The sequence below is a fragment of the Grammomys surdaster genome, unplaced genomic scaffold (assembly GCF_004785775.1).
Source record: "Grammomys surdaster isolate TR1022 unplaced genomic scaffold, NIH_TR_1.0 67, whole genome shotgun sequence".
In the NCBI taxonomy this organism is placed as follows: Eukaryota; Metazoa; Chordata; class Mammalia; order Rodentia; family Muridae; genus Grammomys; species Grammomys surdaster.
Window position 1 is genome coordinate 12,424,485 of NW_021604569.1, and position 27,273 is coordinate 12,451,757.

The 27,273-nt window shown below is 41.3% G+C and overlaps 1 protein-coding gene across 1 annotated transcript in view; it reads right to left on the bottom strand.

Annotated features, from left to right (window-relative positions):
* Nucleotides 1-26,457, bottom strand: part of Ppp3r1 (protein phosphatase 3 regulatory subunit B, alpha) — a 40,914-nt gene extending 14,457 nt beyond the window's left edge. Inside the window, exons 1-2 of the mRNA XM_028778171.1 lie at nt 26,213-26,457; nt 4,947-4,986 (exon numbers count right to left, since the gene is read on the bottom strand). Of these exons, the coding sequence (XP_028634004.1) occupies nt 4,947-4,986; nt 26,213-26,215 (43 nt within the window). The 5' untranslated portion in view covers nt 26,216-26,457. The remainder of the gene's footprint in view (nt 1-4,946; nt 4,987-26,212) is intronic.
* Between the last annotated feature and the right edge of the window lie 816 nt (nt 26,458-27,273).

Sequence of the window (27,273 nt, forward strand, 5' to 3'; positions counted from 1 at the left end):
AAATGTGTATTTTTGCCAATAAAATGTAAAGACAACATTAAAAAATAAATCCTATTGGAATCCCTCTTTCTGACTGAAATAAAGATGGTTTGGCAGGTAAAGACAAAAGGCTGAGTTCTATCCCTGGAACACATGGAAGGAGAAAAATGATTACCTGAACTGGTCCTGACCTGTAGGCACAAAGGCAGAGACACTGGCTGGAGCATGCAGACACACCCACACATGAAATACAGAAAACCAATGAGACCTGTCTCTGCTCTAGTCACTAATGATATCTGGATGAGTTTGGTGAGAAGGAATTCAAAATGCCACTGCTACTGCTATTTGATTTATTCTGTAGTTAACTAAGCATTTAATTCTCCAAAGTGGAATCTGGTGTGATACTAAAACAGTAAGAGATCTTAAATTATTACCCAAAAGTAAGTTACAATTTGGGCAATAAATACTAATTTTCCTCAAACCAGCTATTTCATTTGAGGTTATAGGTATGAAACATGATGGTCAGAAGAAAAACTACAACTAAAAAATTATTTCAAGGCCAGGTGGTGGTACAAGCCTTTCATCTCATCACTCAGGAAGCAGAGGCAGGCAGGATCCCTTTGTTAAAGCCATAGCGAGTGAGTTCCAGGACAGCCAAGGCGATACAGAGAAACCCTATCTCAAAACAAACAAAAAATTATTTCTATTACTCTAAACAGCAAACATGGATAAAAAGATTTGCTAGAGATAGATAGATAGATAGATAGATAGATAGATAGACAGATAGATAGATGATAGCTTTAGATATATTTACCTTACATAAAATAAATTATCTAAAATGAAGAACACAAAAAACAAAATGCAAATACAAACATCAAACAACTATCAATAAGTGGGCAAATGAAATGAAAACAGATTTCAAAAGGTGAAAACTCAACACATACATACACACACACACACACACACACACACACACACGAAAAAAAGTTGTTCAACATCCTTAACCACGAGGGGACTCCAACTCACACCAGTCAGAATGACTATCATAAAAACAAATCAAATGCTAGTAACGACTTGGGGTGGGGCTCTTCTTCATGGCAATGACTATTAGTAAAGCCACTCTGGATACCAGTGTGACCCAGCTATGTCACCTAAGCATAGCCACATAGGACTCTTATGAAAGAATGGAATTACAATAGTAAGCAAAATAACTGAAACGCAGAGAAAAGCAGCATGTTTCCTCTCAGTTTTGGATTTATGTGTGATAGGGAAGTAGAAGCAAGATAGACTGAGGGAGAAGAGAAAGTAACAGGGGGATAAGACTAAAGCACATCATACACGGGAATGAAATGGATGTCTGCAACCTGTCACTGTCTAAACACAGTGAGTGTACATACAGCAATAAGAACAAACAAATTCCTTACAGACCAGCAGTTTAATACTCTGCACAAAACAGATCAACTATCAAATGTACAGAAGAAAAGAAAGTTACTACCAATATGTGAAAGATTAAATTGGTATATTATTATAATATGGATAGTCACTGACACTTCAGCTGTTTATTTTCTTTAACATGAAACCTTGGTAGTTATAAGACTCTTTAGGGCCTGAGAGATGGCTCAGCACACTCCTTGCTCATGCAGAGTACCTGGCTAGATTCCAGTACCCACACCCAGGTAGCTAACAACTGCTTTGAACTCCAGGATCAGGGGACCAGCCTCTTCTGACCTCCCAAACACTTGTACACAGAGACCTAGGCATAAACGGAATTAAAAACAAAAATAAAATGGCCAGATTTTAGATATGTGTCATAAATTTAAAAAGCAAGAAGTCACGTGAGCTTTCATTATTTCTAGATTAAAATTCTTCCATACTTTAAATTCTTAAGATAAAATTATCAAGTAACAGTCAAATGGATAAAAGCCAGACATCACCAGCATCTCAGGAACTGGATACTGGCAGATGCCTGTGATTCCAGTACTTGGAATGTCAAGGCAGGAAGATCAGAAGCTGATGATTAACTCTGTTTACAGAGAAAGTTCAAGGCCCTCCTAATACACACAGGATCCTGTCTCAAAAAAGCCAAGAATTACTGAACTAGATGTGGTGGCACATGTCTATGAGCCAATGGGAGGCTGAACCAATCTACAAAGCCACAGGTCAATCTGGGCTAATAGCAAAGCAAAAGCACAAACTGGCTCCACAACATTGCAAAAGCACTGCAGTACAAATGAATTCAAATGGAGAAGAGTTGTTTTAACACTACAAAACCCAAGCAACAACTCACTGCAAGGTAAGAGGATTCAGAACCAGCCACAGTAAATGGGCCAATGGGGCTGTTCCTGAGAACAGCATGACCTGGAACCTTGGAAGCTTCAAACTGTCTTAACCTACCACAGTCTCCACTCCAATTCCAAAGATCCTACCCTTTCCTGATAAAGGCCCTTTCACACGAAACCTGACTTATTTCTAAGAAGATATCAGCCACCTGGTCACCACCGGTCCTTAAAAGAAAATTGACTAAGACTTCATTTCTTTCTTTTGGTTCCCTGATTATCAAGTCCTTTGACTATCCACAATCATGTTCTTCATTTCTGATGCTCAAGTGTTCTGAAATAGCTACTTGGTATTATTAAGGTTTTCTCTTAAAAGCCACTTTCTTTATGTGCCAAGAGAAACATATTACGCAGTGACTGCTCTATACTGGGTCCTTCCTTACTCCCATCTAGACCAGATCAGACAGTGAACACACAAGTTCCCTAAAACTACTGTGCTATCTTAATGATCTATTACAGACAACTAAATCAAAAGTGTTAGCTGACAAACCACAGTCTTTTAAGACAGTTTTATTACATATTTTCGTATGACCTCCAACTCTGACAATCTTCCTTCACAGTGTCCAAAGGCTGAAATGACAGATGTATGCTACCATACCTGGGTGTAGGCATTGATTTTTAACAAGACAAAAAGGAAGGAGAGGGAGAGGGTGGGAGAGAAAGAGAGAAGAATAGTGGGAGGGAAGGCAGACTGCATTAAATTTTTTTAAAATTTATTTATTTTATGTATGTGAGTACACTGTAGCTGTCTTCAGACACACCAGAAGAAGGCATCAGATCCCATTACAGATGGTTGTGAGCATGTGGTTGCTGGGAACTGAATGCAGGACCTCTGGAAGAGCAATCAGTGCTCTTAACCACTGAGCCATCTCTCCAGTCCTGCATTAAACTTGTAAGAACATTTATAAACCACACTCTGAAACTGCCTATCCTAAAATTAGAAAGCTACAAAGTGAATGTTAAGCTTCTGGCTCTATAACTTTGCAATTGCACAAACAACTCTAATTCTAAATTAACATCCAGCCTTTCAAATATTAAGCATCCACCTAATGTACATATAAAGTTAAGACTTGGACTGGCAAAAATGACTCAGAGGGTAAAGGGGCTTGAGGTAACCTGAATTAAATCCCTGGACCTCACATAGAGATAAGGGGGAACAGACTCCACTGTTGTCTTCTAACTTCCATGCATGCCACGGCACACGTGTCCACATAGGCACACACACAACAGTAAGACTAAAAGAGCCAGTCGTGATGCGGTGGTACAAATAAGAATGGCCCCCATAGTCACATAGATGTGAATGGTTGGCCACCAGGGAGTGGCACTTTTGAAAGGATTAGTAGGCATGGCTTTGTTAGGGGAAGTGTCTTACTGGGGGTGAAACCCAAGCCAGGTCCAGAGGCTCTCTATTTCTGCTGCCTGGGGATCTGGATGTAGAACACTCAACTGTACATGCAGCAACGTGTCATGTCTACTTGCATGCCTCCATGCTCCTGCCAGCACAATGGACTAAATCTCTAAAACTGTAAGCCCCAATTAAATGAGCTAAGAGTTGCTGTGGTCATGGTGTCTCTTCACAGCAACAGGACACTGACTAACAGATGCTTTTAATCCCAGCACTTTAGGGACAAAAGAAAGCAGATCTCTGTGAATTCAAGACCAGCCTGATCTACATTAAATGTTCCAGGCTAGCCAGGGCTACACTCTAAGATCAGGTCTCATAAACAACAAACAAGTAAGAGGCTGGCAAACACACACCACCACCACCACCACCACCACCACCACCACCACCACCACCACCACCACCACCACCAGCAGCAGTAAAGGTTTGCTGCCATACCTAATAAGCTACCTCAACTGGATTCTACGGACCTGTATGGTGCAAATAAAAAAAAAACCAATCCCTACAAATTGTCTGCTGATCTCTACACTTACAATGTAACTCCCCCCCACACACACACACGTACAGACAAGTAAAATGCAATTTAAAAAAGTCATCTCCAAGGTTATAAAAAAACATTTTCAGTAGCTGAAGAAGTCTTTAGCAACTGACTTTCACTCTAGAAATTTGCTGGTCTTCAGATAGTTACTCTGCCCCATTGCATCAAGATCCAAAAATCTCAACTTTCAAATGGCAAAATACAAATTTCACACATCTGGTTCTCCTCCCACTAGTCCAGGTGGCAGCTGGTTATGTGACAAGTTATAGTCCACAAAACACAGCTTTTCATGGTCTTGCAATTCCATCTCCCCAGTGATTTGGGAAATTCTGGGTACAGCTATTAATACAAAGACACGAAGTCCAGATCCATGGATCAACAAATAGAAAAAACAGATCAAACAAAAAACACACATGTGTGTAATCACACATTTGCTTTGAAAAGAACCTTCTTAATTCAGAGATTTGGGGGTTTACTCTGAAACTACAACATTGTGTATATATTAATAATAAAATCTATTTTTGAAACATTCCCTACTTCAGTAACTTCAAGAGTGTGTGTTCCATGCCTTCTCCATTTCAAATGTAGGCCACATCTGATACAAAAACAAGTACGCATCACAGAGATGTATGCCTGCGCCCCACAGATAAATAAGTAAAACAAATGCTTGTTGCCATTACATTCAACTTACAGTGTGAGCACATTTCCAAAGGGTAACTCGCCTCATTTCCCTGGGGAAGGAAGAAAGAATCAATTAGTTACAAGATACACCTAAATATCTTTAGGATAACAGCAACTATTTTATAGGACAAAACAGGCAAATGAGCCATAAATTCCAAACCTCAATTCATGTTCAGAATTATAAACTATACTTACTTTTTAATTAGTCAGCAAACATACCAAGTATTTGTAACTCCATAAACAGGCTAACACAAAACCCCACATATTAGAGACTGGCAGTGCACTCGACTGTCTTGCTGGATAAGCTGTTTGCTTTCTTTATTTCTTTGAGACACTGTTTCAAAGCCCAGGCTGGCTTAAATGCCCAGTGTAGGTAAGGTTAACTTTGAACTTCTGAATCTCCTGCCCTGGTTATAGGCTTGTGCCAACACATCAGGCTAAAGAACTTATTTTGGTAAAAAGCTCAGAGTGAGAACATTCTGATCATTTCTGCTTAAAGTTTAATGAGACTGCAATATGAACTGCTAAGAAGAAAATTCTTGTTACTAATTATACTCATTCACTAAAACAGAACTTTCAAAATCCCGTAAGATGTTAACAGAACATTAATAAGGCCAATATAAAACAACCATTTAAAACTTGCTTTTAATATTTCTTTACATAAGAAGTCATCTTGTTGCCATATATTTTCTCCACTAGAGGGAAAGGGTAGTTTACAAAAAATACAGGCCTAGGTTTCTGAAAGCTAACAGGTTTTAAACATTAGAAAGCCTGCAGAATTCAAGCATTGTACAATATGACCAAGTAATTCACAAGATCATTTGATGATGAAATCCTCACATAAACCCATTTGCTTGGTATTCAAGATAAACTATGTATTTAGCATGTTGGACAGTCTTATTATGCAACTGTATGGCACAGAACTTACTGTGTACAGCAGGCAAGCACTGAACTCATAAAACTCTGCCTGCCTCTGCCTAACATGCAACACCAAGCCCAGCAAAGAACTATCATTAACTGATCAAAACACAAACAAACAAACAAAACCCACCAGCAACCACCACTACCACCAACGACAACAACAAAAAAACAGTATCTGCCAATTAGGAGTAATGCTACATAAACTGTGTGACTAGTATAGAACAATAAATCAGGAAGTTGCATGAAGCAGCACTTTTCAGAAATGACTTGCAATCGCTGATATAAAAAGGAGCCCAGGATCTGTCCCTGGAGAACTAAGAAGTACGAGAAGGTTGTATTTGTGGAGAACAGCACCTTAGAGAAGGAAGATACAGAGACCTAAAATCTGTAGCAACCTGGCATCTATAGAGAGCTCCTTCTGTCTTCAGTAGCATTAGGACATCCCCAAAGACAAGGTAGAACTAATAAGTGGACTAAAACTATCTCTGATGCTTACAGAACTGGGAAATTTGTGTGTAGACCTCAATACACAAGGCACTGGGGTACAGTCCTCAGAAGGTCTGCATCAGCCATGAATTAAAAGGCTGTTCTGTGCTTACCCTGGAAAAAATTAAAAAAAAAAAAAATCAACCCTAAACTCAGTAAGCTAAGTCCAAGTGATTTGAGGGGAGGGCAAAACAAGCAAGCACTCTAAAGGAAGAAAACAAAATCCAGCAAAACAGCACAAAATTCAATGTCTAACAATGAAAAAAAAAGAGTATTATAATTTGAGTAAAACAGTTTTCAAGTGCCGGGTGGTGGTGGCGCACGCCTTTAATCCCAGCACTTGGGAGGCAGAGGCAGGCGGATTTCTGAGTTCGAGAGTTCGAGGCTAGCCTGGTCTACAGAGTGAGTTCCAGGACAGCCAGGGCTATACAGAGAAGCCCTGTCTTGAAAAACCAAAAAAAAAAAAAAAGTTTTCAAAAAAAAAAGCCACGCAGGAAAGACCATAGTTATATCCTACCACCTACTTTATAAAAATACAATTCATAAAATAAATCTGTATTCTATTCTCCTATAATATTCTCTATTCTCCTATTCTCTATTAATATAATACATTCTATTCTCCTATAATACATATCATAAATACGTCTCAACAAGAATACATCAGGCACAGTGGTGCATTATCTGTGACCCAGGAGTCAGGTGATAAAGGAAGGAACGAGTAATCTTCATTGTCTTTGTGAGGTCAAGGCTAGCCTGGATTAGACTCTTTTATTGGGAGGAAGGGGTGTCCCAATAGGATTTGTCCTGTTTTATCGTTGTTGGTGGTTTTGTCAACCTGGGGGCCCACCTGGGTATCCACCCACCCTGGCACATCAAGTCTCTGGGAGGCTATGCACATCCTCTCCCACTGAGGGTAGACAAGGTAGCTCAAACTTCAAAGTGTCAGGATACAAAATTAATTTCAAGAAATCAGTAGCCCTCCTTTATACAAATGATTAAACCGGCCCATAAAGAATTAGGGAAACCACACCTTTCACAATAGCTACAAATAATATAAAATATCTTGGTGTAATTTTAACCAAGCAAGTCAAAGATCAAAGCTGGAAAGATCCCCCATGTTCATGGACAGGTAGGATTAACATAGTAAGAATAGCCATTTTACCAAAAGCAATCTACAGATTCAATGTAAACCCCATCAAAATTCCAATACAATTTTTATAGACCTTGAAAGAGCAAATTTCAACTACATATGGAAAACTAAAAAAATCCAGGATAGCCAAAACAATCCTGAACAATAAAGAACTCTGGGAGAATCACCATCCTGACCTCAAGCTGTACTACAGAGCAATATTGATTAAAAAAAAAAAAAAAACAACTTCATAGTATTGGTATGGAAACAAATCAATGGAACCTAATCAAAGACCCAGAAATAAGCCCACACACCTATGGACACTTGATTTTTGATAAAGAAGCCAAAATCAAACAATGAAAAACGAACGCATCTTCAATAAATGGTGATGGTCTAAATGTAGAAGAATGAAAATAAATCCGTATTTATCACCCTGCACAAAACTCAAGTCCAAGTGGATCAAGGGCCTCAACATAAGAAAAATCAAATACACTAAATCTCACAGAGGAGAAAATGGGAAATACCCTTGAACAAACTGGTCCAGGAGAAAACTTCTTGAACAGAGTATCAACGGCTCAGGCTCTAAGATCAACAATTGATAAATAGGACCTCATGAAACAGCAAAGCTTCTGTAAGGCAAAGGACACTGTCAATAGGACAAAACAACACCCTACAGATTGAGAAAGGATCTTCATTAGCCCTACATCTAACAGAGGGCTAACATCAAAAGTTTTAAAAGAACTCAAGAAGTTAGACATCAACAACCCAAATAGACCAATTTTAAAAATGAGGTACAGAGCTAACCAGAGAAATATCAACGGCTGAGAAGCACTTAAAAAAATGTTCAATTTTCTAAGTTTATGATTATTCCAATGTTACTTGTTTGGTATTAAGGGTTTTCCTTTCTTTTCCTTTCTTGAGACAGGATCGTAGCTGGTCTGGAACTCATACAGTAGTTCAGGTTAGCTTTGAACTCAAGTATCCTCCTGCCTCTGCTGCCAAGTGCTGGGATTCAAGATGTGCAAAACCATGCTTGGCACACACTCAGGGATTTTAGGACACTGAGCTATAATCACTCAGCAATATCATCTAATCTGATGCTTGAACCACTTCAAATCTGGGCAACATTTGTTCCTACTTGTTGGGTTGGTCCCTCCCTTTTCCTTCCAATATGTACACATCATTCAGAACATGTTGACCACATTACATTTTCCTATCCTAGGGCCAGGAATCAATGATTTACTCCAAGGAACTAGCTCCTTGGAAGGCTAGTTCCAACATGGATGTTTCCAACACGGCTATGGATAGCCTTTTTTTTTTTTTTTTTGTCTTTCTGTCAAGAACTTACAAAACCCGGGGGGGGGGGCAGATGACGGACTTTAAGTAAAGATACAACGTTGATAATTGAAATTATTAACATTTACAGAGTAACATATCCCACCTAAAGGAGAGTTCATTAAAACAAACAAACAACACCATGAACCCAGGCTCAGTGGGCAGGGAACCTGCCTGTAGTTTAGTGCTCCAGAGGCTGAGGAAAGAGAATCACTTGAGCCTGTTGTTTAACCTGACCTACGAAGCACGGCTGAGACAGTTTTTCAAAACTAAAAAGGAGTCAGCACAGTGGCACACCCTTTTAATGCCAACAACCAGGAGGCAAAAGCAGTGTATCTCTGTGAGTCTATGTCCAGCCTGGTCTACATACCAAGGGTCAGGACAGCCAGGGCTACACAGCGGGACCGTCTCAAAACAGTTACAGTAAAGTTAAATTAAAATTAAAACATCAATCAAAAAGAATAACATATAAAATATAAAGTTTTAAAAAAGAGAAATTTGTCAACTGCAAATCAACTAAATGGGAGAAAGAAGAAGGGGGGTGGGGGGGGGGGGAGACAGGGGCTGTGAGTTAGGTCTATAATCCCAGCATACTCCCAATTGGGAGGCCAAACCAGAAGAACAGGAGATCGAGGTCAGCCTTACTTATATCAGATTATTTCAAAACAACAACAACAACAAAAAAATCCTAATCCAACTAAACATGATCCAATGGTAGTGTTGAATAGTGTATCAAATCTGCCTTATTCTATATTTCCTTAGAATAAGTATATATAGTCTATTAATATATCATCTATTACTAGGATTCATATAATAGGATTACAACAAATTAAAGGAAAAGTTTAAGTAGGAAGAGGTTAAAAGTAAAAATACGGATAAATCCCAATTTGTTTTCATTGTGGATGTTCTATGACTCATACATATACTACAAGACCAGCACAAACTGATTCTGATCAGTAACTGTAAACTACACCACTTGCCAGACAACAAGAAATGACTCACATTCCCCACTACCCTGTCAACTGTCTTTGGTTGGTTGGTTGGTCAGATTTGGTTGCCTTTGGTTTGGTTGAGACAGTTTCTCTCCATGTGTAGCCCTGGCTCTTCTTGATCTCGGAGATGAAGCTGCCTCTGTCTCCCAAGTGCTGCCATGTGGGTGCTAAGAATCACATCTAGGTCCTCTGGAAAAGCAGTAGGAGCCCTAACCACTAAGCCTCTCTTCCAGCCCTCACATACTTCCTTATTTATCAGCCATACAAAATAAGATGGCATCACTCTAGGTTCCTCCACTTAGAGAATATTTTATATTAGTACACTTCAAGCTCCTGAGTAGCAAACATTTGAATATTCTTATCAGTGAAGCATGGTTTCACATATGAGGTCAAACTTTATTCTGATGAAAAATGTTGACTACCAAACCACCATGGATGAACTTCCAACAGCTTATTCACAAACAGTCTTTCCTCTACATGGCAACCATCAATCTGTCCAGGAACACAGCCTCAACACTAAATAAACTCAGAAAAACCATAAATAAAAATTAAAGGGGAAGGGTACTATATCCAAAATGGTATTTTACAAAGCAACTGGTATGCTACAGGTAATTGTGACACGAGACTTCAAGTGTCAGAATTTAAGAACAGGATCCAAATATATAAGCTACACGTTGACTTTGTATGATGCAGCAAAGCTTCTACGTAAGAAAGTCCACAGAGACACAACCTGCTGGCCCTAACAACGATGATAATGTTCTTCAAAGAAAACCTTAGGAAGTCCTAAAATCCTTCAGATGGCCCAGATGTGTTAATTCAATTACTTTTAAGTTAAAACTAAATGAAGACATTTTAAAAGTAAAATAATGAGCTAATAGATGTAGAAAACACTCTTTGAAGAAAATTATGGCTGGAAAAGGGGAACACTAACATTTTACTAGATGAAAGAAAGTGAAATGTCGTTTATGCTGCTGGATCTCACACTCATATTTTCACTTACTCTTCAAGCTATCCTTCAGAGAGGCAGGGGTAACAAGGGTAAGTAGCCAAGTATCCAATGACAGAGACAAAATGTGTTCTAATTGTGAAGCTAATAAAACCATAATACCAATACTTGTAAGTAATATAAAAGGAAGGAACACTTTCAAATTAATTTCACAAAACCAGTATCACTATAACACCAAAACCAAATAAATTAGTTGTTCTCAACCTGTGGGTTGCCAACTCCTTTGGGGTGTCAAACAACCCTTTCATAGAGGGTGCCTAAGATCATTAGAAAACACTGATATTTATACTACAATTCATAATTGTAGCAAAATTACAGTTATGAAGTAGAAACAGTAATAATTTTATGGTTGGCAGGATCACCACAACATGAAATGTGTATTAGAAGGTTGCAACATACTAGGAAGTGTTGGGAGCCGACTCCTAGCCAAAAGCAACTATCATCTTTGCAGCCATCTCGAGCCATATACCCTGACAAGAGACTTGTTTTCTACAGCCCACAACAGTTGAGCACACTCTAAAAAACATCTTGTTTTTCCGCCAGCTGCAAGGCGCACGTGGTCTCCACACTGCTAGCTAGGCGCACATGATATCCACGCTGCAAGGCACATGACGTAGTGCCTTCAGCTGCACTTGTCCACAAGGGCAAGGCGCGTGGTAAAGGGTATAAATACTCAGGATTTCCTTTCAATAAAAGAGAGACTTGATCAGACTCTGTTTTGTCTCCACTCTTCGCATCTCTTGCCCCTCCATCCTCACTCTCTCTTTTGCTAGACCCTGACCCGCAGACCAGAGCAGCAGAACGGGCCATTACAAAGTGGCCTCCGAACGTGGGGCAGAACAGGCAGTCGTCACAAGGAAGGTCGAGAACCACTGAAATAGAACAAAACCAGAAAACCACAGATCCATTTGCCGGAAGAACAGAGATGCAAATATCCTCAACAAGGTATTTGCAAACTGAATTCAGGAACACATTAAGATGATCACATATCATGATCAAGTGGACTTCATCCCTGAAATGCAAGGTTGGTTCAACACATGCAAATTGATATATAATATATTATACAAATAAAGTTAGAACAGATATCATGAAATCATCACAATGGATGTAGAAAAGGTCACTTGACAGAGTTCAACAAACTCATGATAAAAATCCTAGAGACATTAAGAGTAGAAGGAACATACCTCAAAATAATAAAAGACCTATAGAACAAGCCAGTAACCAATACCATATTAAATGGAGAAGAATTAACAGCATTTCCTCCAAAATCAGGAACAGAGATGTTCCCTCTCCTCTCTTACTCAATAATGTATCCAAATTCTTAACTATAACAACATGAAGGAGAAAGACAGAAAAGGGAAAATAACAGAAGAAATCAAAACGGCCCTAGTTGTTTGTGGACAAAGTGATTCTGTTTAACAGACCATACAGAGCAAACAAAAAGCTCTGAATAAACACTTTTTAGTAAAGCTGCAGAATGCAAAATCAGCAAGTGGCCTTCAAATATACAATGAACTCACCAGGAAAGAAGTTAGAAAACAGATGTATTTCATAATAGTTCCTCCCAAAAAATAAAGTACATAAAATAAACATAACCAAGGAAGTGAAAGACAGCTACGGTGAAAACTTCAAAACACTGAAAAACAGAAACCAAGACACTAGACAGCAGAATGCACTAGTTTGTTCCTGGACTGATAGAATCGATATTGTAAATGGCCATAGGAACAACAGTAATCCAATAGCAAAGCAATGCCTATCAAAATGCCAATGTCATTCTTCAAAAAACTAGGGGAATAAAATTCGAGAACTCATACAGAACTGTGAGTAGCCAAAACAATGCCAAGAAGAGAGTATTACCTCACTTTGCTAAGAATGGCTAGCACCAAGAATTCTAACAATAAGTGTAGGCACCTACTGCTGATAGGGTGCAAACCAGGCATCTCAAAAACTATCATATAACCCAGAAAACCACTCCTGGTTTTCCTAAACTATCACAGATATGCTTGTAAATTCATGCTCCTTGGTGCTATATTCTTAATAGCAAGGAAATGGGGCCAGGCTAAAAGTATCCAAACAGATAAACGGATAAAAAGAATGTGATATACATGTGTATATTTATATTTAATATATTAAGAACTCATGAAACTTTCAGGAAAATGAAATTATCAGAAAAGTGTTTATCCACTAGTAGTCCTCCAAACGCCATTCATGCCACCCTTGGGAAACACTGATTTACCTCCTGGCTCTAGACACATACTGACTATGACATATAAATAAAAACACAGTAAGTAACTAGCTTTCACTCAGCATAGTATGTCCAAGATTAGTTCAAAATGGCTACATGAAACCAATACAATATCCAAGCATGGTGGCTCACCCTTGTAATCCCAGAATTTGGGAGCTGAGTCAGGAGGATTGCCAGTATGAGGCCAGCCTCAGCTATACAGTAAAAAAATCAGCATGTGTGGTGGTTTGAATATGCTTGGCCCAGGGAGTGGCACTATTAGGAGATATGGCATTGGGGTAGGTGTGGCCTTGTTGGAGAAAATATGGCTTTAAGACCCTCATCCTAGCTGCCTTCAGATGAAGATGTAGAACTCTCAGCTCCTCCAGCACCATGCCTGCCTGAACACTGCCACGCTCCTGCCTTGATGATAATGAACTGAACCTCTGAACCTGTAAGCCGGTCCCAATTAAATGTTGCCCTTAGAAGAGTTGCCTTGGTCATGGTGTCTGTTCAGAACAGTAAAACACTTATTAATATTTCACTATATGGCTATATCGCATTGTATTTATACACTTGTCTATCAAAATAGACATCTGAACTGTTTCCATTTCCTGCCTACACTGAATAATGTTATTATGAACATTCATGAACAAATTTTCTTCTTTACTACTCTTAGAGAAAGGAGGAGGGAAGCCCTGACCAATGAATAAATAAAGTGGCATATCCAACAAAAAGACTGTTCAACAATTTAAAAAAAAAAATACTGATTCTTTTTTGGTTTTCTAAGACAATCTTAACCAAGCTGGCCTCAAATTCACAAACCTGTCCAGCCTCTGAAATGCTTATATTATTACAGCCATGTCCAGATATCATTTTGGTTCATTTAACACAATACACCATAATACTCTGTTAAAGCCAGCTGCAGAGGAACAAAAGAATAATATATATAAACTGCAATTCATAGACCACATAGTGATTGTATGTTTAGCAACTGATGAGCTGTTTCCATAACAATTACAACATTTACACTTCACCAAATTTTTCATATGCTTGTTATGCTGGTCTTACTGATCCAGCATTTTAATAATGAGGGTGACCATAGGGGATGGACAGCACTATGCCAGAGGAGGATAAAACACTAAGACAACTAAAGGCAGATGCAGTTTTCACTGTAAGCTCAGCAGTAATCAGTGAGCTCCATTGAGATCATCAGATTATGTAGGCTGAGGAGATGCCTCTGTAGGTTAAAAGGCTCTTGCTGCTCCAGAATGAGGACTGAAGTTCAGATCCTTAATACCCACGTACCTGGTGAGCAGAACATCGAGCATGCAATCCCAGTGCTTTTAAGGCAGAGACAGGGGATCCCTGGATTAAGCTGGCTAGCTAGAGTAGCCCAGTAGGGAGGCTCTATGTTCAATGGAGAGACACCAAGCCCCAACAGCTAAGGTACAGAGCAATCCAGGCAAAGACTCAAAGTCAACCTCTGGCCTCCACAAGTGCACATATACCCAGACTTCTGCTGCCCCGCCACACACACTGTGAAATGCTAATGCTGACAACCCACTGATTGAATGAGTAAGGAAGATGACTTAAAGGTATGGGCCATCACTTCCTAGGCTTAGGTGCCAGGCTGGATAAAAGGAAAAGCTGGTTGTGCTCAAGCACCATCACACTCTCCTGAGCAGACTCCTGTGCCTTGACTTCTAGAAAGATGAACTCTACTTGTGAGCCAAAAATAACCCAGTCTCTCTTATGATGCTTTTGTTGAGGAATTTTATCAGAACAGGAAAAGTAATTAAGATACATGTAGATGTTAACATAAAAATGTAAAGAGGAGGGGAAGGGAGGGAGGGAGACAAACAGACGCACACACCCGTGCATGCAGACAGAAGACCAGATTATGGAAACTAAACCTGACAGAACAGTGTTACATACTGCTTTTCAGTAGTTGGGTTCTCTTAAGAAAAATGTATAAAGTTTTGCAGTTTATCAAATACACGAGGTAACAAAACACACACATACACACAACCCCCGCCCAACATACCCCTCTCTAAATCACCTAGTGGTTATTTTACAGCTATAAAGAGAGGAAGGAAAAACAAGGCAAAACAAGCCCAAGGCATAAGTACATTACAGAGTATCACCTGAAATGAGTGAGGCTATGTAACAGTCAAGTGTTTTTTCAGCACTTAAAGGATTACTTGACTTTCACTGCATCAGTAATGTGACTAGAATCAATGGAGCAAAATACACAAATTGCTACATATGAAGTTCAAACTGGGTAAGCAGAGACATTACCTTAGGATAGATCTACTACAGCAGTGGTTTTTTCTTTATTAATACTTTCCTTCTAGTATGCTCTGACTGCTAAGTGCTGTGAACTTCTCTAGCACTGTCATCTCTTATTTTTCCATCTTTGTACTTGGCAATGCTTGGTCTATGTAGTAAGTGAATATTACATGTTTGTTCAACGAAATCAAAGATTTGGAATTATACTTAGTTTGTCAGTTGTTCCGAGACTATGTAGAAAATGCAAAAGCAGCTTAAATGAAAAGTAATCACTACTGATATTTTGAGATTCCTAAAAACTGAGAAAAGTTTACTACTTATAAATAAATATAACACTTTATATGTAACTCCCTATTCAAGTACATAATAATCATTAAACAAAACATTCCCCTAACTTTCAGAATCAACAGCACTTCCCTCTGTGCCAAACAAACAGCCTGAAGGCCAGAGGCATTTCCACACAGGAGCTGCACAAGCCAGCCTAACCAGAGACAACAGTGTAATTTGCTCCCTTGCATTTCTGCTTTACATAAGAAGAAAATATTACATGGGACTAGATTTATAAAAATGTCCTTTGCTACCCATCCCATGTGCAGTCACCAAAGGTAGACGCTGATGCAGATGCCAGGAAGTGCATGCCGACAGGAGCCTGATCTAGCTATCTCCTTAGAGGTCTGCCAGAGTCTGACATATTCAGAGGTGGATGCTCACAGCTAACCACTGAACTGATCATGGGGTTCCCAATGGAGGGGTTAGAGAAGAAGCTGAAGGAGCTGAAGGGGTTTGTGGCCCCATGAGGAGAGCAACAATACCAACCAACCAGAGCTCCCAAGGTCTAAACCACCAGCCTAGGAGCACACAGGGAGGGCCCATGGCTCTAGCTGTATATGTAGGGGATGATGGCCTTGTTGGGCAAAGGTGGGAGAGGAGATCCTTGGTCCCATGAAGGCTGGATGCCTAGTGTGGGGGAATTTGAGGGTGGGAATGTGGGAGTGGGGAGGTGGGTGGGGTACATCCTCATAGAAGCAGGAGGAGGGGGAATGGGATAGGGGGTTCTTGGGCGGAGGGGGGGGGATGGGGTAAGGGGATAACATCTGAAATGTAAATAAAATATCCAATTAAAAAAATCTCAAAAAAAAAAATGCCCTTTGCCCTAGAAGAACCCAGAACTTAGGAAAGGCAGATATACCGTAACACATGACAGGCTATAGAGAAAGTTACTTACATACAGCTGATCATTAATTATCCAGGGGAATTGAGTAGTTTTCATACAGTGTCACTGGCACAGATTCTGTCAAAGAGGAAGGCAAACCACACAGGGAAAACAGAGCACAGCAAAGCACCAAACAGGGAAGAGGGATGAGGTGTTTGAGAAACAGTCTGATTTGGTTAAGGATCAGAATGTCAAGAAACTAAGGATCAGAGCATATATGAAATAGAAAGGAGTCTAAAGTTTAGATCTGGAAGGGAAGCAGGAATGTTTAATTGAACACAGAAAGACAACAGCCCTCCTTTCCAGAACAACCGTGGCAACATGATAAACAGTGAAGAAAGAAACTAAGCATCGGTTTCAGAACAGTCCAACTGTGACAGAGACGGTAGATAAAAGATTTAAGAGCAGATCTAAATTATAGGGTTTTGTTATTATAACATATACTCCTCACCCCACCCCCACAGCCCTAAAGCCTTCATGTTCTTAAAACTATACATTAGAAATAGTGCAGCCTAGCTGAGAATGCCGCTCAGAGTCCCTGCCTAGCGTGTGTTGCAGCAGTACCTTGTTCAGCGTGTGTAGCAGCAGTACCTTGTTCAGTTTCTAACACCTGGGGAGGTAGGGGGACTGGTCTTGAGTAAAGTATACACTCAAAATCTTTCATTCTATAGTAAAGTACTAATAAAAACCCAAATCCTAACAGTTAACAGTTGTACTGGATAATAAATCCAATACCTAGCTTTGTAAAGGCACACATAAATAACTGAAGGGGTGTAAGGGATAGCTGAAGCTAAGTATGGAAACATGGAGTAGATCTGCAATGTCTAAGGGAAAATTGTGACATAAATTCTTCTGACACAAAAGCTGAGTCACAAGGAAGAAAGTAAACTAAACAAATAGTACACTGTGTTCTTCTGTACTAGACATGGTAGCACATTCTTTTGTAGTTTGCTGTTTTCAGGTATATTGGCGTACCCTGGATTCAGCTGCCATTACTGGTGGGGAAAAAAATTACTACACTGACAATGTCATTCATTTCCTTGTCTATAGACAGTATTAAGCCAATCTATGTTCCAGACATAAGTACAATATGAACTGCACATCATGACTGCCTAATAGCTTAGAAAGTAATGACATGAAGAAAAAGCCTTGACCAGATCATTTCACATTAAGAGTGAGCATCTCTAATAATAATAACAACCACCACCGCCACCACCAATAATACCGGGGTCTTTATGTTAAAGATTTGTCTCTTTATAATATATGGGATTTAAAAATGGCAAAGAGATACAAAAAGAATTCTGGACCAAAGGACAGATGAAAATCTAGAAACAAATACTGACGGTGGTCAGGGTGGTAGAACAGCAGCTTGAAAAATTAGTCACAGAAGCCAGGAAGACAGAATTCTTAAGAGCTTCCAGCAAGGTTCAATAGTACAAAGAATGAAGAGCCAAATATATTATGGAAGTGGAGTTCTTCCTATTTTAGATAAAGTCTAACCTGCCTATGACATTTATTCGGGATCTCTCATCACACACACACACCAGAGCCAGAATCCAAATTCACATCTTTCCCAACTCCCACTCCATGCTAGTAATTACAGTATTGCCACCAGAGATGCATAACCATTAGACCAGCACTACCTAAGAGAACTTTCTACAGTATAGAACACAACCCAACGCTTTGATTTTCCCTCCCTAACCTTGCTGAAACTGTCATTGTGGTATTACAAAGGACCTTTAAAAGACATTAGATAAGAAGCCTGCCTTCGGGAATAGATTAACCTCATTACTGTAGGTGAAGGCTCTGAGCTGTAAGGAAAGCTAACACTTCTCAGTGATTAAGTGGTCCTAATCAGAATGCTGGTGGAAAAATGCAGTTAGGCTAGAGAGATAGCTCAGCATGCTTGATGAGAGACACAAGTTCAGTTCCCAGCAACCACATCAGAGCTGAGGATGTCTTCTGGCCTAAGCCTTAAGAAAGAAGTGCACCCAGTTAAAGCCATTCTGGTGAGGTCTGAAAGACAAATGAAAAGGTAGTAGAAACCAGAGAAAATATCCATCCGTGTTGCAAAGAACACATGTTCTAGGATTTCATGGAGTTTGAACAGAACTGAAATGGAATTGGAAGAAATATCAAAGCCACAAAACTTGAAATGGGGATGTCTGTTTTAGAATACAGTAACTCAATGTCCAAGTTCAGAATGTGAAGAATCTGCCTTGGGATGACTGACATGCTCAATTGCACTTCTACTTGGTTCTAATGAAATTCAGATTTGAACTTTGATACTAACCAGTTAGACTTCTAGAATCAGAAGGTAGTCTAGGGGAAGGGGAGCAGAATGTTAGGGTGCAAATGTCCTTGAGAAGATTCTTATGTTGAAACAACGAGCAAATTAGTATGCTGCTAACATCTGAAAGTATAGCCTGTGAGAAGTCATGAGAGCAGGACCCCTGTACTGGGTAATTTTTCACTATACTCCCCCCCCTTTTTGAGACAAGGTCTCTACATAGCTGTCTCTGGCCAAGCACTATGTACATCAAGCTGGCCTTGAATTCAGAGATCTGCCTGCCTCTGCTTCATGAGTATTGTAATTAAAGGCATGTGTCAACATGCCCCGTTTTTAATCTTTATTAATGATTGTGCTGCAAGAAAACAAAACAAAAATAAATAAAACCAACAAAACAAAAACCACAAACAACCCCCAACCAAATACGATCTGAAGCTCCATCTCTCCCTGAACATCTGTAAGCAGTTCAGAGTAACTAGGACAGAGAAAATCATATTCCTCAAACCTGTGCCTGAGTTAGACAGACACACCACATACCCAGTCACCAAAGCAGGATCCACTCCTCTCCAACACTGCAACAAGTACTCTTTCCTTTCACCTGCCTAAACACATACACATCTCGTCCTCCTCCTCCTCCGTCTGCACTGTTAGTGTAGTCCTTCAGGTCCTTACCTATGCTGGCTAGTTTTATGACAAGTTGACACAAGCTGGAGTCATCTGAGAGGAGAGAACCTCAAATGAGAAAAATGTCTCCTAAGATGGGGCTGTAGGCAAGCAAGAATGGAAGACACTTAAATGTGGGAGGGCACAGTGCATTTTGAGTACTGCCACTTCTGGGCAGGAGGTCCTGGGTGCTGTAGCTAGCCATGAGGAGCAAGTCAGTAAGCAGCAGGACTCCATGGCCTCTATTATCAGCTCAGGCCCCCAGGATTCTGTCCTGCTTGAGTTCCTGTCTTGACTTCCCTCATCACTATAGTGATGTAAAAGTATACTCAAAATAAAACCTTTTCTTAACTTAGCATCATGGTGTTCCATCATAACTGTAGTGACCCTAACAAAGGCACTTCTCAAATGCACTACTACAATTGCTTTTATGTCACTTTATATGTATTACTTATTTTGGTTGTATGAAGAATCTTGTAATACTTGCTCATGTATTTCTCTAACCTTAGCCAATTCTCTTTCCCTTCTTGCTGATCCCCTCCCCCTCCCAAACTGTCTTCCTTCTATTTCCATGGCACATATTGTATGAAGTCATTTAAACCAGAGTTTCTCAACTCTTAGGCCATGACACCTTGGGGGTCATATGATCCTTTCACAGGTATCCTGCATATCAGTTATTTACACTACAATTCATAACAGTACCAAAATGAAAGTCAGAAAGTAGCATTTTATGGCTGGGATCATCACAACATTAAAGGGTCTCAACAGGAAGGCTGAGAACCACTGATTTAAATCTTTGTTCCACCTATGAAAGATACTTGTCTAAATCTAGCTGTTAGTATAACATGACAAGCTCCAATTCTATCCACTTCCCCACAGATAACGATTCCCTTCTCCTTTACTGTCGAATAAAACTGTATTGTGTGTGTATGAAATGTACACACCACATTTTCGTTATTCATCCAACTGCTGATGAACATACAGGATAGTACCACTGCATATTCACAATGGTGAAAAATACTTAAGAATCTTTACAGCATGCTGCCTTAGATTCCGTTATTCGTATACTCGAGTGCATATCATATGGTAATTCTTTTCTTTAAATGTTGTGTGTGTGTGTGTGTGCGTGTGGTGTGTATGTGGTGTGTACACACATGCTGCCATGCACACGTGCAGGTCAGAGGACAAGGATGAGGACTTGGCTCCCTCCTTCCACCCAAACGGAACTCTGGCTTCAGGCTTGCATCTTGGGGCAACACACCATTACTCTCTGGGCACTGCTACCTTTAACTCTTCTGAGGGCCTCCAGGTTGACTTACAAAGTGACTGCTTCACTTTTAATGTAATTATTTCTCAGTTAATTCCCACATATAGATTTACCTCTTATTAAAATAATCAAACTACAATGTACTCTCTCTTAAAAATAAATGCCATTCTACTACTTAAAAAATGACGCTAATGTTTAAAACAATGGAGTTAACTGACTAAACCCTACTGTACATAAGTTGAAAAGTATAATAAATCTCAAAACTATACTTAACAATCTAATCTAGCGAACACTGTGATCCATCTGAGCCTGCCTACAGCCAAGCAAAAATCATTTACCATAAGTCTATTTTATAATAAAGTAAATAAATATCTAGTGTAACTTGTTGAACACTATACTGGAGTGAAACAACCGTTAACAGAAGTAGTTAACATTTAACATTTGGTTAATAAAAGAATGGGATCAACTGAACATACTCCTACAAAATTAAAAAATCCTAAGAAAACTGTGTTAGGCCTGCACTTCTGGTCCCTGAACAGTTTTCTATGTTCATGCCTCTATGACAGTAACTGCCCACTCATCCTTTGAAGACAGCTCTGAGTCTTCCAGGAGGCTGTGACTCCCACCCCAATCTGAATTAAACCTGCCTGCACCCCCATCTGCTTTTACAAGCACCCTAGATTTAGTTTGCTAAAGCAGGCGCAGTACTCCATAATCACTGTCCTGTTTACTCACCTTGCCTCTGCTTAGAGATCATAATCACGTCTTCAATGTTTACATTGTTAGTGCTAAGTAGATTATCAGACCCAATTACAATTTAGATAAGTAACAGTCTAAGCAGCGGCTCTCAAGTTTTAGCACACAATCACCTGAAGACCTATAAAAACTGAACTGCTGGGCTCACTGCCAGGTGTGTGAGGCAGGACACACCAAGTTTCCAAATTAGTGACCCTGTTGATTTCAGACCCACATTTGAGAATCACTACTCTAAATACACACACTCTTCCTTGCCTTCAGGCTATGAAACATCTCCGGACTGCCCTCACCTCTCTTCTGCAGCCCTAATAATAGTTTTAGACCCTGCACAACTCTCTACTCACAAAGCTTTCTCTAATTTCCGACTCGTGGTGCTCTCTGCTCTATTTTTGTCGGATTCAGTCTATACCATTCACAAGATCCATCACATCCTATTTCACAACTACTGTGAAGACAAGAAAACCCATTTTAGTATCTTCTGCAACAAAGAGAACACTAAGCAGTGACCAACAGATAATGCCTACAAGTATTCATTGGTATGAATGACTCCCCATTGCCTTACTGAGACTAAAGTCCACAGTCAGCCTTGTTTACTTACTTCTCCTGACTTGCTCATCCTGCTTCACTGTCTGGGGCAGATATCTCATGGCTGACTGATTCTTAGCTGGCCTCTGTATCTCATAGCCTGGTCCATTTTAAGTTTTCATCCACAAGGGAAAAAATGAGAGAAGAAACTATTTCTTCAAAATGTGTATAAATTTTAACTCTGCTGGAAACGAAATCAGCTTGGTGCCCAGTTCATAAAAATGGAAACTTTAATAAAAAGCTAAAAATGACTAAAATCTCTTTCAAGTTTAAAACTGTCTTAAGACTTAAGATAATATGCATATACATGTCCACAAGAAAATCCACAGTACCGATTTTTGTTCATTTGTACGTACGGTAGAGTGAAGGGCTCATGCCAGTCCAAAGATGGATTTCAGATATCCATTCTCTCACACCTTGTGAGTGTGAGATCAAGCTCAGGTCGTCAAGCTTGGGGAGAAAAGCACCTTTACCCACTGGAATGTCTCAACAGCCCAAATCCATGTTATCTAATCCAACTAAGACACAAACCAGCTAATGGAGGGAAATCTCCTAGGTGCTCTGTATACAAATTTTATACTATACCAGCATCATCCTTGATGTTCAACAGTTTTAAAACAGAGTAAAGGCAGGGTAGACTTTGACTCATGAAGCCAATGAAGTTAGCTATAGCCCAACTGCCTGGAACATGCTAGGTAGACCAGTCTGGCCTTAAAAGTCGTAAGATTCACCTGCCTCTGTCTCCCAAATACTGGGGTTAAAGCTGTCTGCCACCAATTTATCGGCTTTTAAAGCAACAAACAAAACCATTTGTCAGAATGAACCTTTACAGGGCTGGCTCAGCCAATAAATTGCTTAGCACACAAACATCAGGGCCCAAGTTCTGATCTCCCCCAAATTTATGTAAAAAGCCAGTTGGAACAGAAAACACCTGTAATGTCAGTGCTGGGGATGCAGAGGCAGAAGGGTCCCTGGAGTTCACTGGACAGTATAGATCAACCAAAAGTTCCAGGTTCAGTGAGGGAGCCTGTCTCAAAAACAAAATAAGGTGGTGAGCACCAAGGAAGGCACCCAACATCCACCACCTCCGACCTCTACAAAGCCGTGAATGAGCACACGCACACACACCACACAACACACAAAACACACACACAACTCCATAAGAAACTTAATCCCGTTTACTTTCCCATTTAAATTAATCAGACAACAAATTAAAACTACAATTTTATGAAAATCTAACAATTCTGTGGTACCTACTAGGAATTAGCTTTTCTGAAGGTAAAGATTTTTCCCAGAAATGCAGGCTTAGCTTGGAAAATTACCCAGATCACTCTGAAGCCCAACATATTTTCAGTTAATCAATGTTCCATATGGCCAAATCAAGTTATACACATAATTTTGATACTTCCAAACCAATATGGTGCAGATCGCACCAAAACTGTCCCTATTATCAGGGCAGAACTGGGAAGACAGAGAACAAGGCAAATGTGAGGTGGCAAAGTTTTAAAGGAAGCCGGAGGGAAAAAACCAAACAAAACCAAACACACACACACACCAAAACACCAAGAAAATAATGATCTGTTCCATATTATAAAACAAATCTTAAAATATTGTCAATGACTAGGAAACAGTCACCGAAAGAAACTTAAGAGTCAATGGGATGCCCAATGGTGGTGGTGCATGCCTTTAGTTCCAGCACTCATGAGACAAAGGCAAGCAGATGTATGTAGTAAGTTCAAGGCCAATCTGGTCCAGGACAGACAGGGCTACACAAAGAAATCATGTCTCAATAAACAACAACGAAGTCAATGGTCTGAGGGAACAGCTGTGGTAAACAACATGCAACACAGATGCCTAAATTTTAGTACCAACAGTATAAATTAGAATAAAAATTGAGAGAGAGAGAGCGCCGCGCGAGAGAGCTCGCATGTGAGAGAGAGAGAGAGAGAGAGAGCGCGAGCGAGAGCGCGAGCGCACGCGGGTGCAGGCTCAGTGGTTAAGAGCACACATCACACTTGCAGAAACTAGGTTTGGTTCCCAGCACCCATGTGAAGTCCACAACTACAGGTAACTCAGAATCCAGAGGATCTGGCCCTCTTCTGGTCTTCTAAACCAGCTGCACTCTTGTATACATACCCTTTCCCCATACATACGCAGTTAAGGTTGTTTTTAACTACCGCGATGGACACCAATCTTCAAATAAACATGTACAAAGGTCCATTAAGCCCCCAAAGCCACAGGGTGAGCCATCTTGTCAGCCCCCAAATTATGTTGTGTTTCTTAACTCAGTTACCGTGTTGCTATAAATTATCCCAATTTTGCAGGTTTGCAGATGGTACAAAATATAAATCACATAACTGCCCTCGGGTAGCCATTTGAAATGTGAGTGTGAGGTCGGAGGAGTGGCCTAGTTTGAACAACTAGGCCTTTTCATCAGTTACTCTGATATAAGGTGATGGTATACATCTCAGACATGAAAGTGAAGCAGGACAGCCAATGAGGCCCAGGGTAGCCTGGGATACAGAGAAAAACGGCCTCAAAAACAAACAAAAAAAACTAAGTGCTATCCCGAACTTCAAAGTAGTACAACTGTATTATGAACAGATATGATCTTTCTAAGTGCTCTCTAATGGTCGGGAAAAGGCCGTTTTATAACCTTCAAGGAGCCAAATCTTCTGAACAGCTTCCCAAATTAAGAAAAAAAATTCCTCTACATTCCCAAATCATGAACCATTTATTAAAGCTGCTCTTTTAATGGGTCTTAAAGATGCCAGTAAGCCATATTTTAAATAAAAGCTGACTTACTTGAATATTTTTAACCTTTCTTTAACCACCACCACCTAGTTTTCAATTGCAATCAACAATCCACGTTTGAAGCATTTAAATCTTACATGCAAGGGGGTATTGTACAATTAAAAAGATTTAAGTACCCCAAATCTGCCTGAAATTCTTTGATATATACTGAAAAGATTTTTACAAGAAATGTCAAAATCCAGTATCGTGTTTGAGTAACTGACATATAACGCGCAGTGCGGCTGCGTTGTTCTGTGAACACAATTCTTGATTGCTAAGACGAAAGAGGCCAAGTGGAGCTGCAGAACCAGTAAGGTAACAAGCTAAAGGCGTCATAGATTTTCTTGGCTATGGTGACAGGCAGGAGGCACACCCCTAGCGTCAGCCAGAAACACTACATGGTGAATTCCACCTAGGGATTAATAGAAAAGTTAAGGAAGGGAAAAATTTAAATTGCCATCGTTCAAAAAACAACTACCACAAGCACGGGGAAAACAAAAATAAAAATATTAAGAAAACATTAACAAACCAATATAAGCATTTCTTCAGGACCAAGCTGTCCCATGTCTTAACGAATATACACGCTGGCCCTTTCATGATCACCAACGCAGAGAAAAGCGGCCACAAAAAAAAAAAGCCCCTAAGGTTGCAAACAGCAGCGAGGATAAATACGAGAACGAGCGAAGGCAAGAAAGTGGAAGGATCCCTGCCAAAGCTCGCTGCTGGAAAATGCGGAGTGAGTGGGAGGAAGCACAACTCTGGAGAAGTGGGTCTTACATAAAGCGCCATTTGCCGCACACTATCATTTCCACCGGATTTCAGAAAATCCAACCTGGAAACCCATCTGGGGGCGGAAAGTGGGTTCCACGTGGAGGAGGGTAGCGAGGGCGCAGCCCCTCGGGACAGGGGTTCAGAAAGGGCCGAGCGAGCGACCCAGGCGGCGGGGCCGGGATTGCGCGGAGGCCCACGGGCTTAAGAGCCCGGGGGCGGTGGCGCTGTGGGCGCCCGGAGGCCCAGGGTCGTGCGGAGGGCGGGGGCGGCGAGTCTCGGGGCGCGCGGAGGACCAGGGCTTGCCGGGGACGCGGAGACGTCCAGCGTTTGCAGGGGGCCGGGGGCGCGCGGAGGCCCGGAGGAGGCGCGCAGGGGCTGCGGAGTTTGCAAGGGCCTTGCAGCTTGCAGAGGCCCGGGAGCGCGCAGGGTTGGGGGGCGCGCAAGTGGCCGAGGACTTGAAACCCGGTACCTGCACCCGCCAGGCCTCTGGAATTTTCTACCCGGGAGGACGCCCCGGGCCCTCCCTCGCCCGACCCGGGAGCCGAGGTCTCACCATCTTGCTCGGCGGGCGGCGCTGGCGGCGGCTGTAGGTTCCTCGAGACGCGACGATGGCGGCTTTGCGGTCCGGTGCCGGGCGAGGTGCAACGAGGCCTGGGCCCGGAGCGAGGCGGGCGGAGTCCCGGTTGGAGATGCGTCGGCGGGAGGAGAGGGTTGCAGCCTCACGCTCACGGGCGGCCACGACTCGATGCAGCGGCTCGCGCTGACCGCAACCTCAAGGCACGGAACAGGGCGCGCAGAGGGCGGAGCGAGCGCGGGGCGGGGCGGGGCGGAGCTTGCGGGAGGCCGACATCCGGGAACCCGCGCCCGGCCGTGCACACGCTCTCCAACCGGATTGCTCGCAGAGCATCGCTAGCGCTCCGCCAGCGCTTTTGGCGTACGGTGCGCCTGGGGATATGAAGAGGGGGGGGCAGACGTCTTGACGTCGGGGAGCCGGGCTTCCCGTCATGTGACTGGAGGAGGGCCGGCCGAAGGAAGACTCCTGGGAGGAGGAAATGGGGCCAATGACAGGACCTGCCACAGAATCGCGTCGCTCTTGGGGACACCATGGCGAGGCATGGGCAAGTCAAGCGCGCCGTTGGAAAAATAGGAGAAGCAAAGCTAGCTGCAGCTTAGGCCCTGGGAGCCACTGCAAGAGTGGAGGGTTGCTTCCCAGTCCAGCAGACACTACCTCCAGGTTCCCTTCAGCTGATGCAGAAGCCTTTAAGAGAAATACTACGAGACAGACTGTCCACTTGTCCATGTAGTAAGGGTATGTCCGTAATGGTGGCATACCCTTACCGTAGAAGTAAGACTACAGTAGATAATGAAGTCCACGCAGGAAAGTTATATTAAAGAGGTAGGAGAGGTGTGATAAAGATAACATATTTATGTTAGTTGTTTATATTAGTCTGTTTTTGAATGGTTAGAAAGTTAAGGTCAGGATATGACCTGCTCTACCCGCTTCATCTTATGTAAAAGGATTTTTTTTAGCCTTTGAGAAATATTGAGCATTTGACTCCATTTTGAGGATGGAGGATGCCCGTACCAGAGGGGATACCTATGGTACCATGTGTC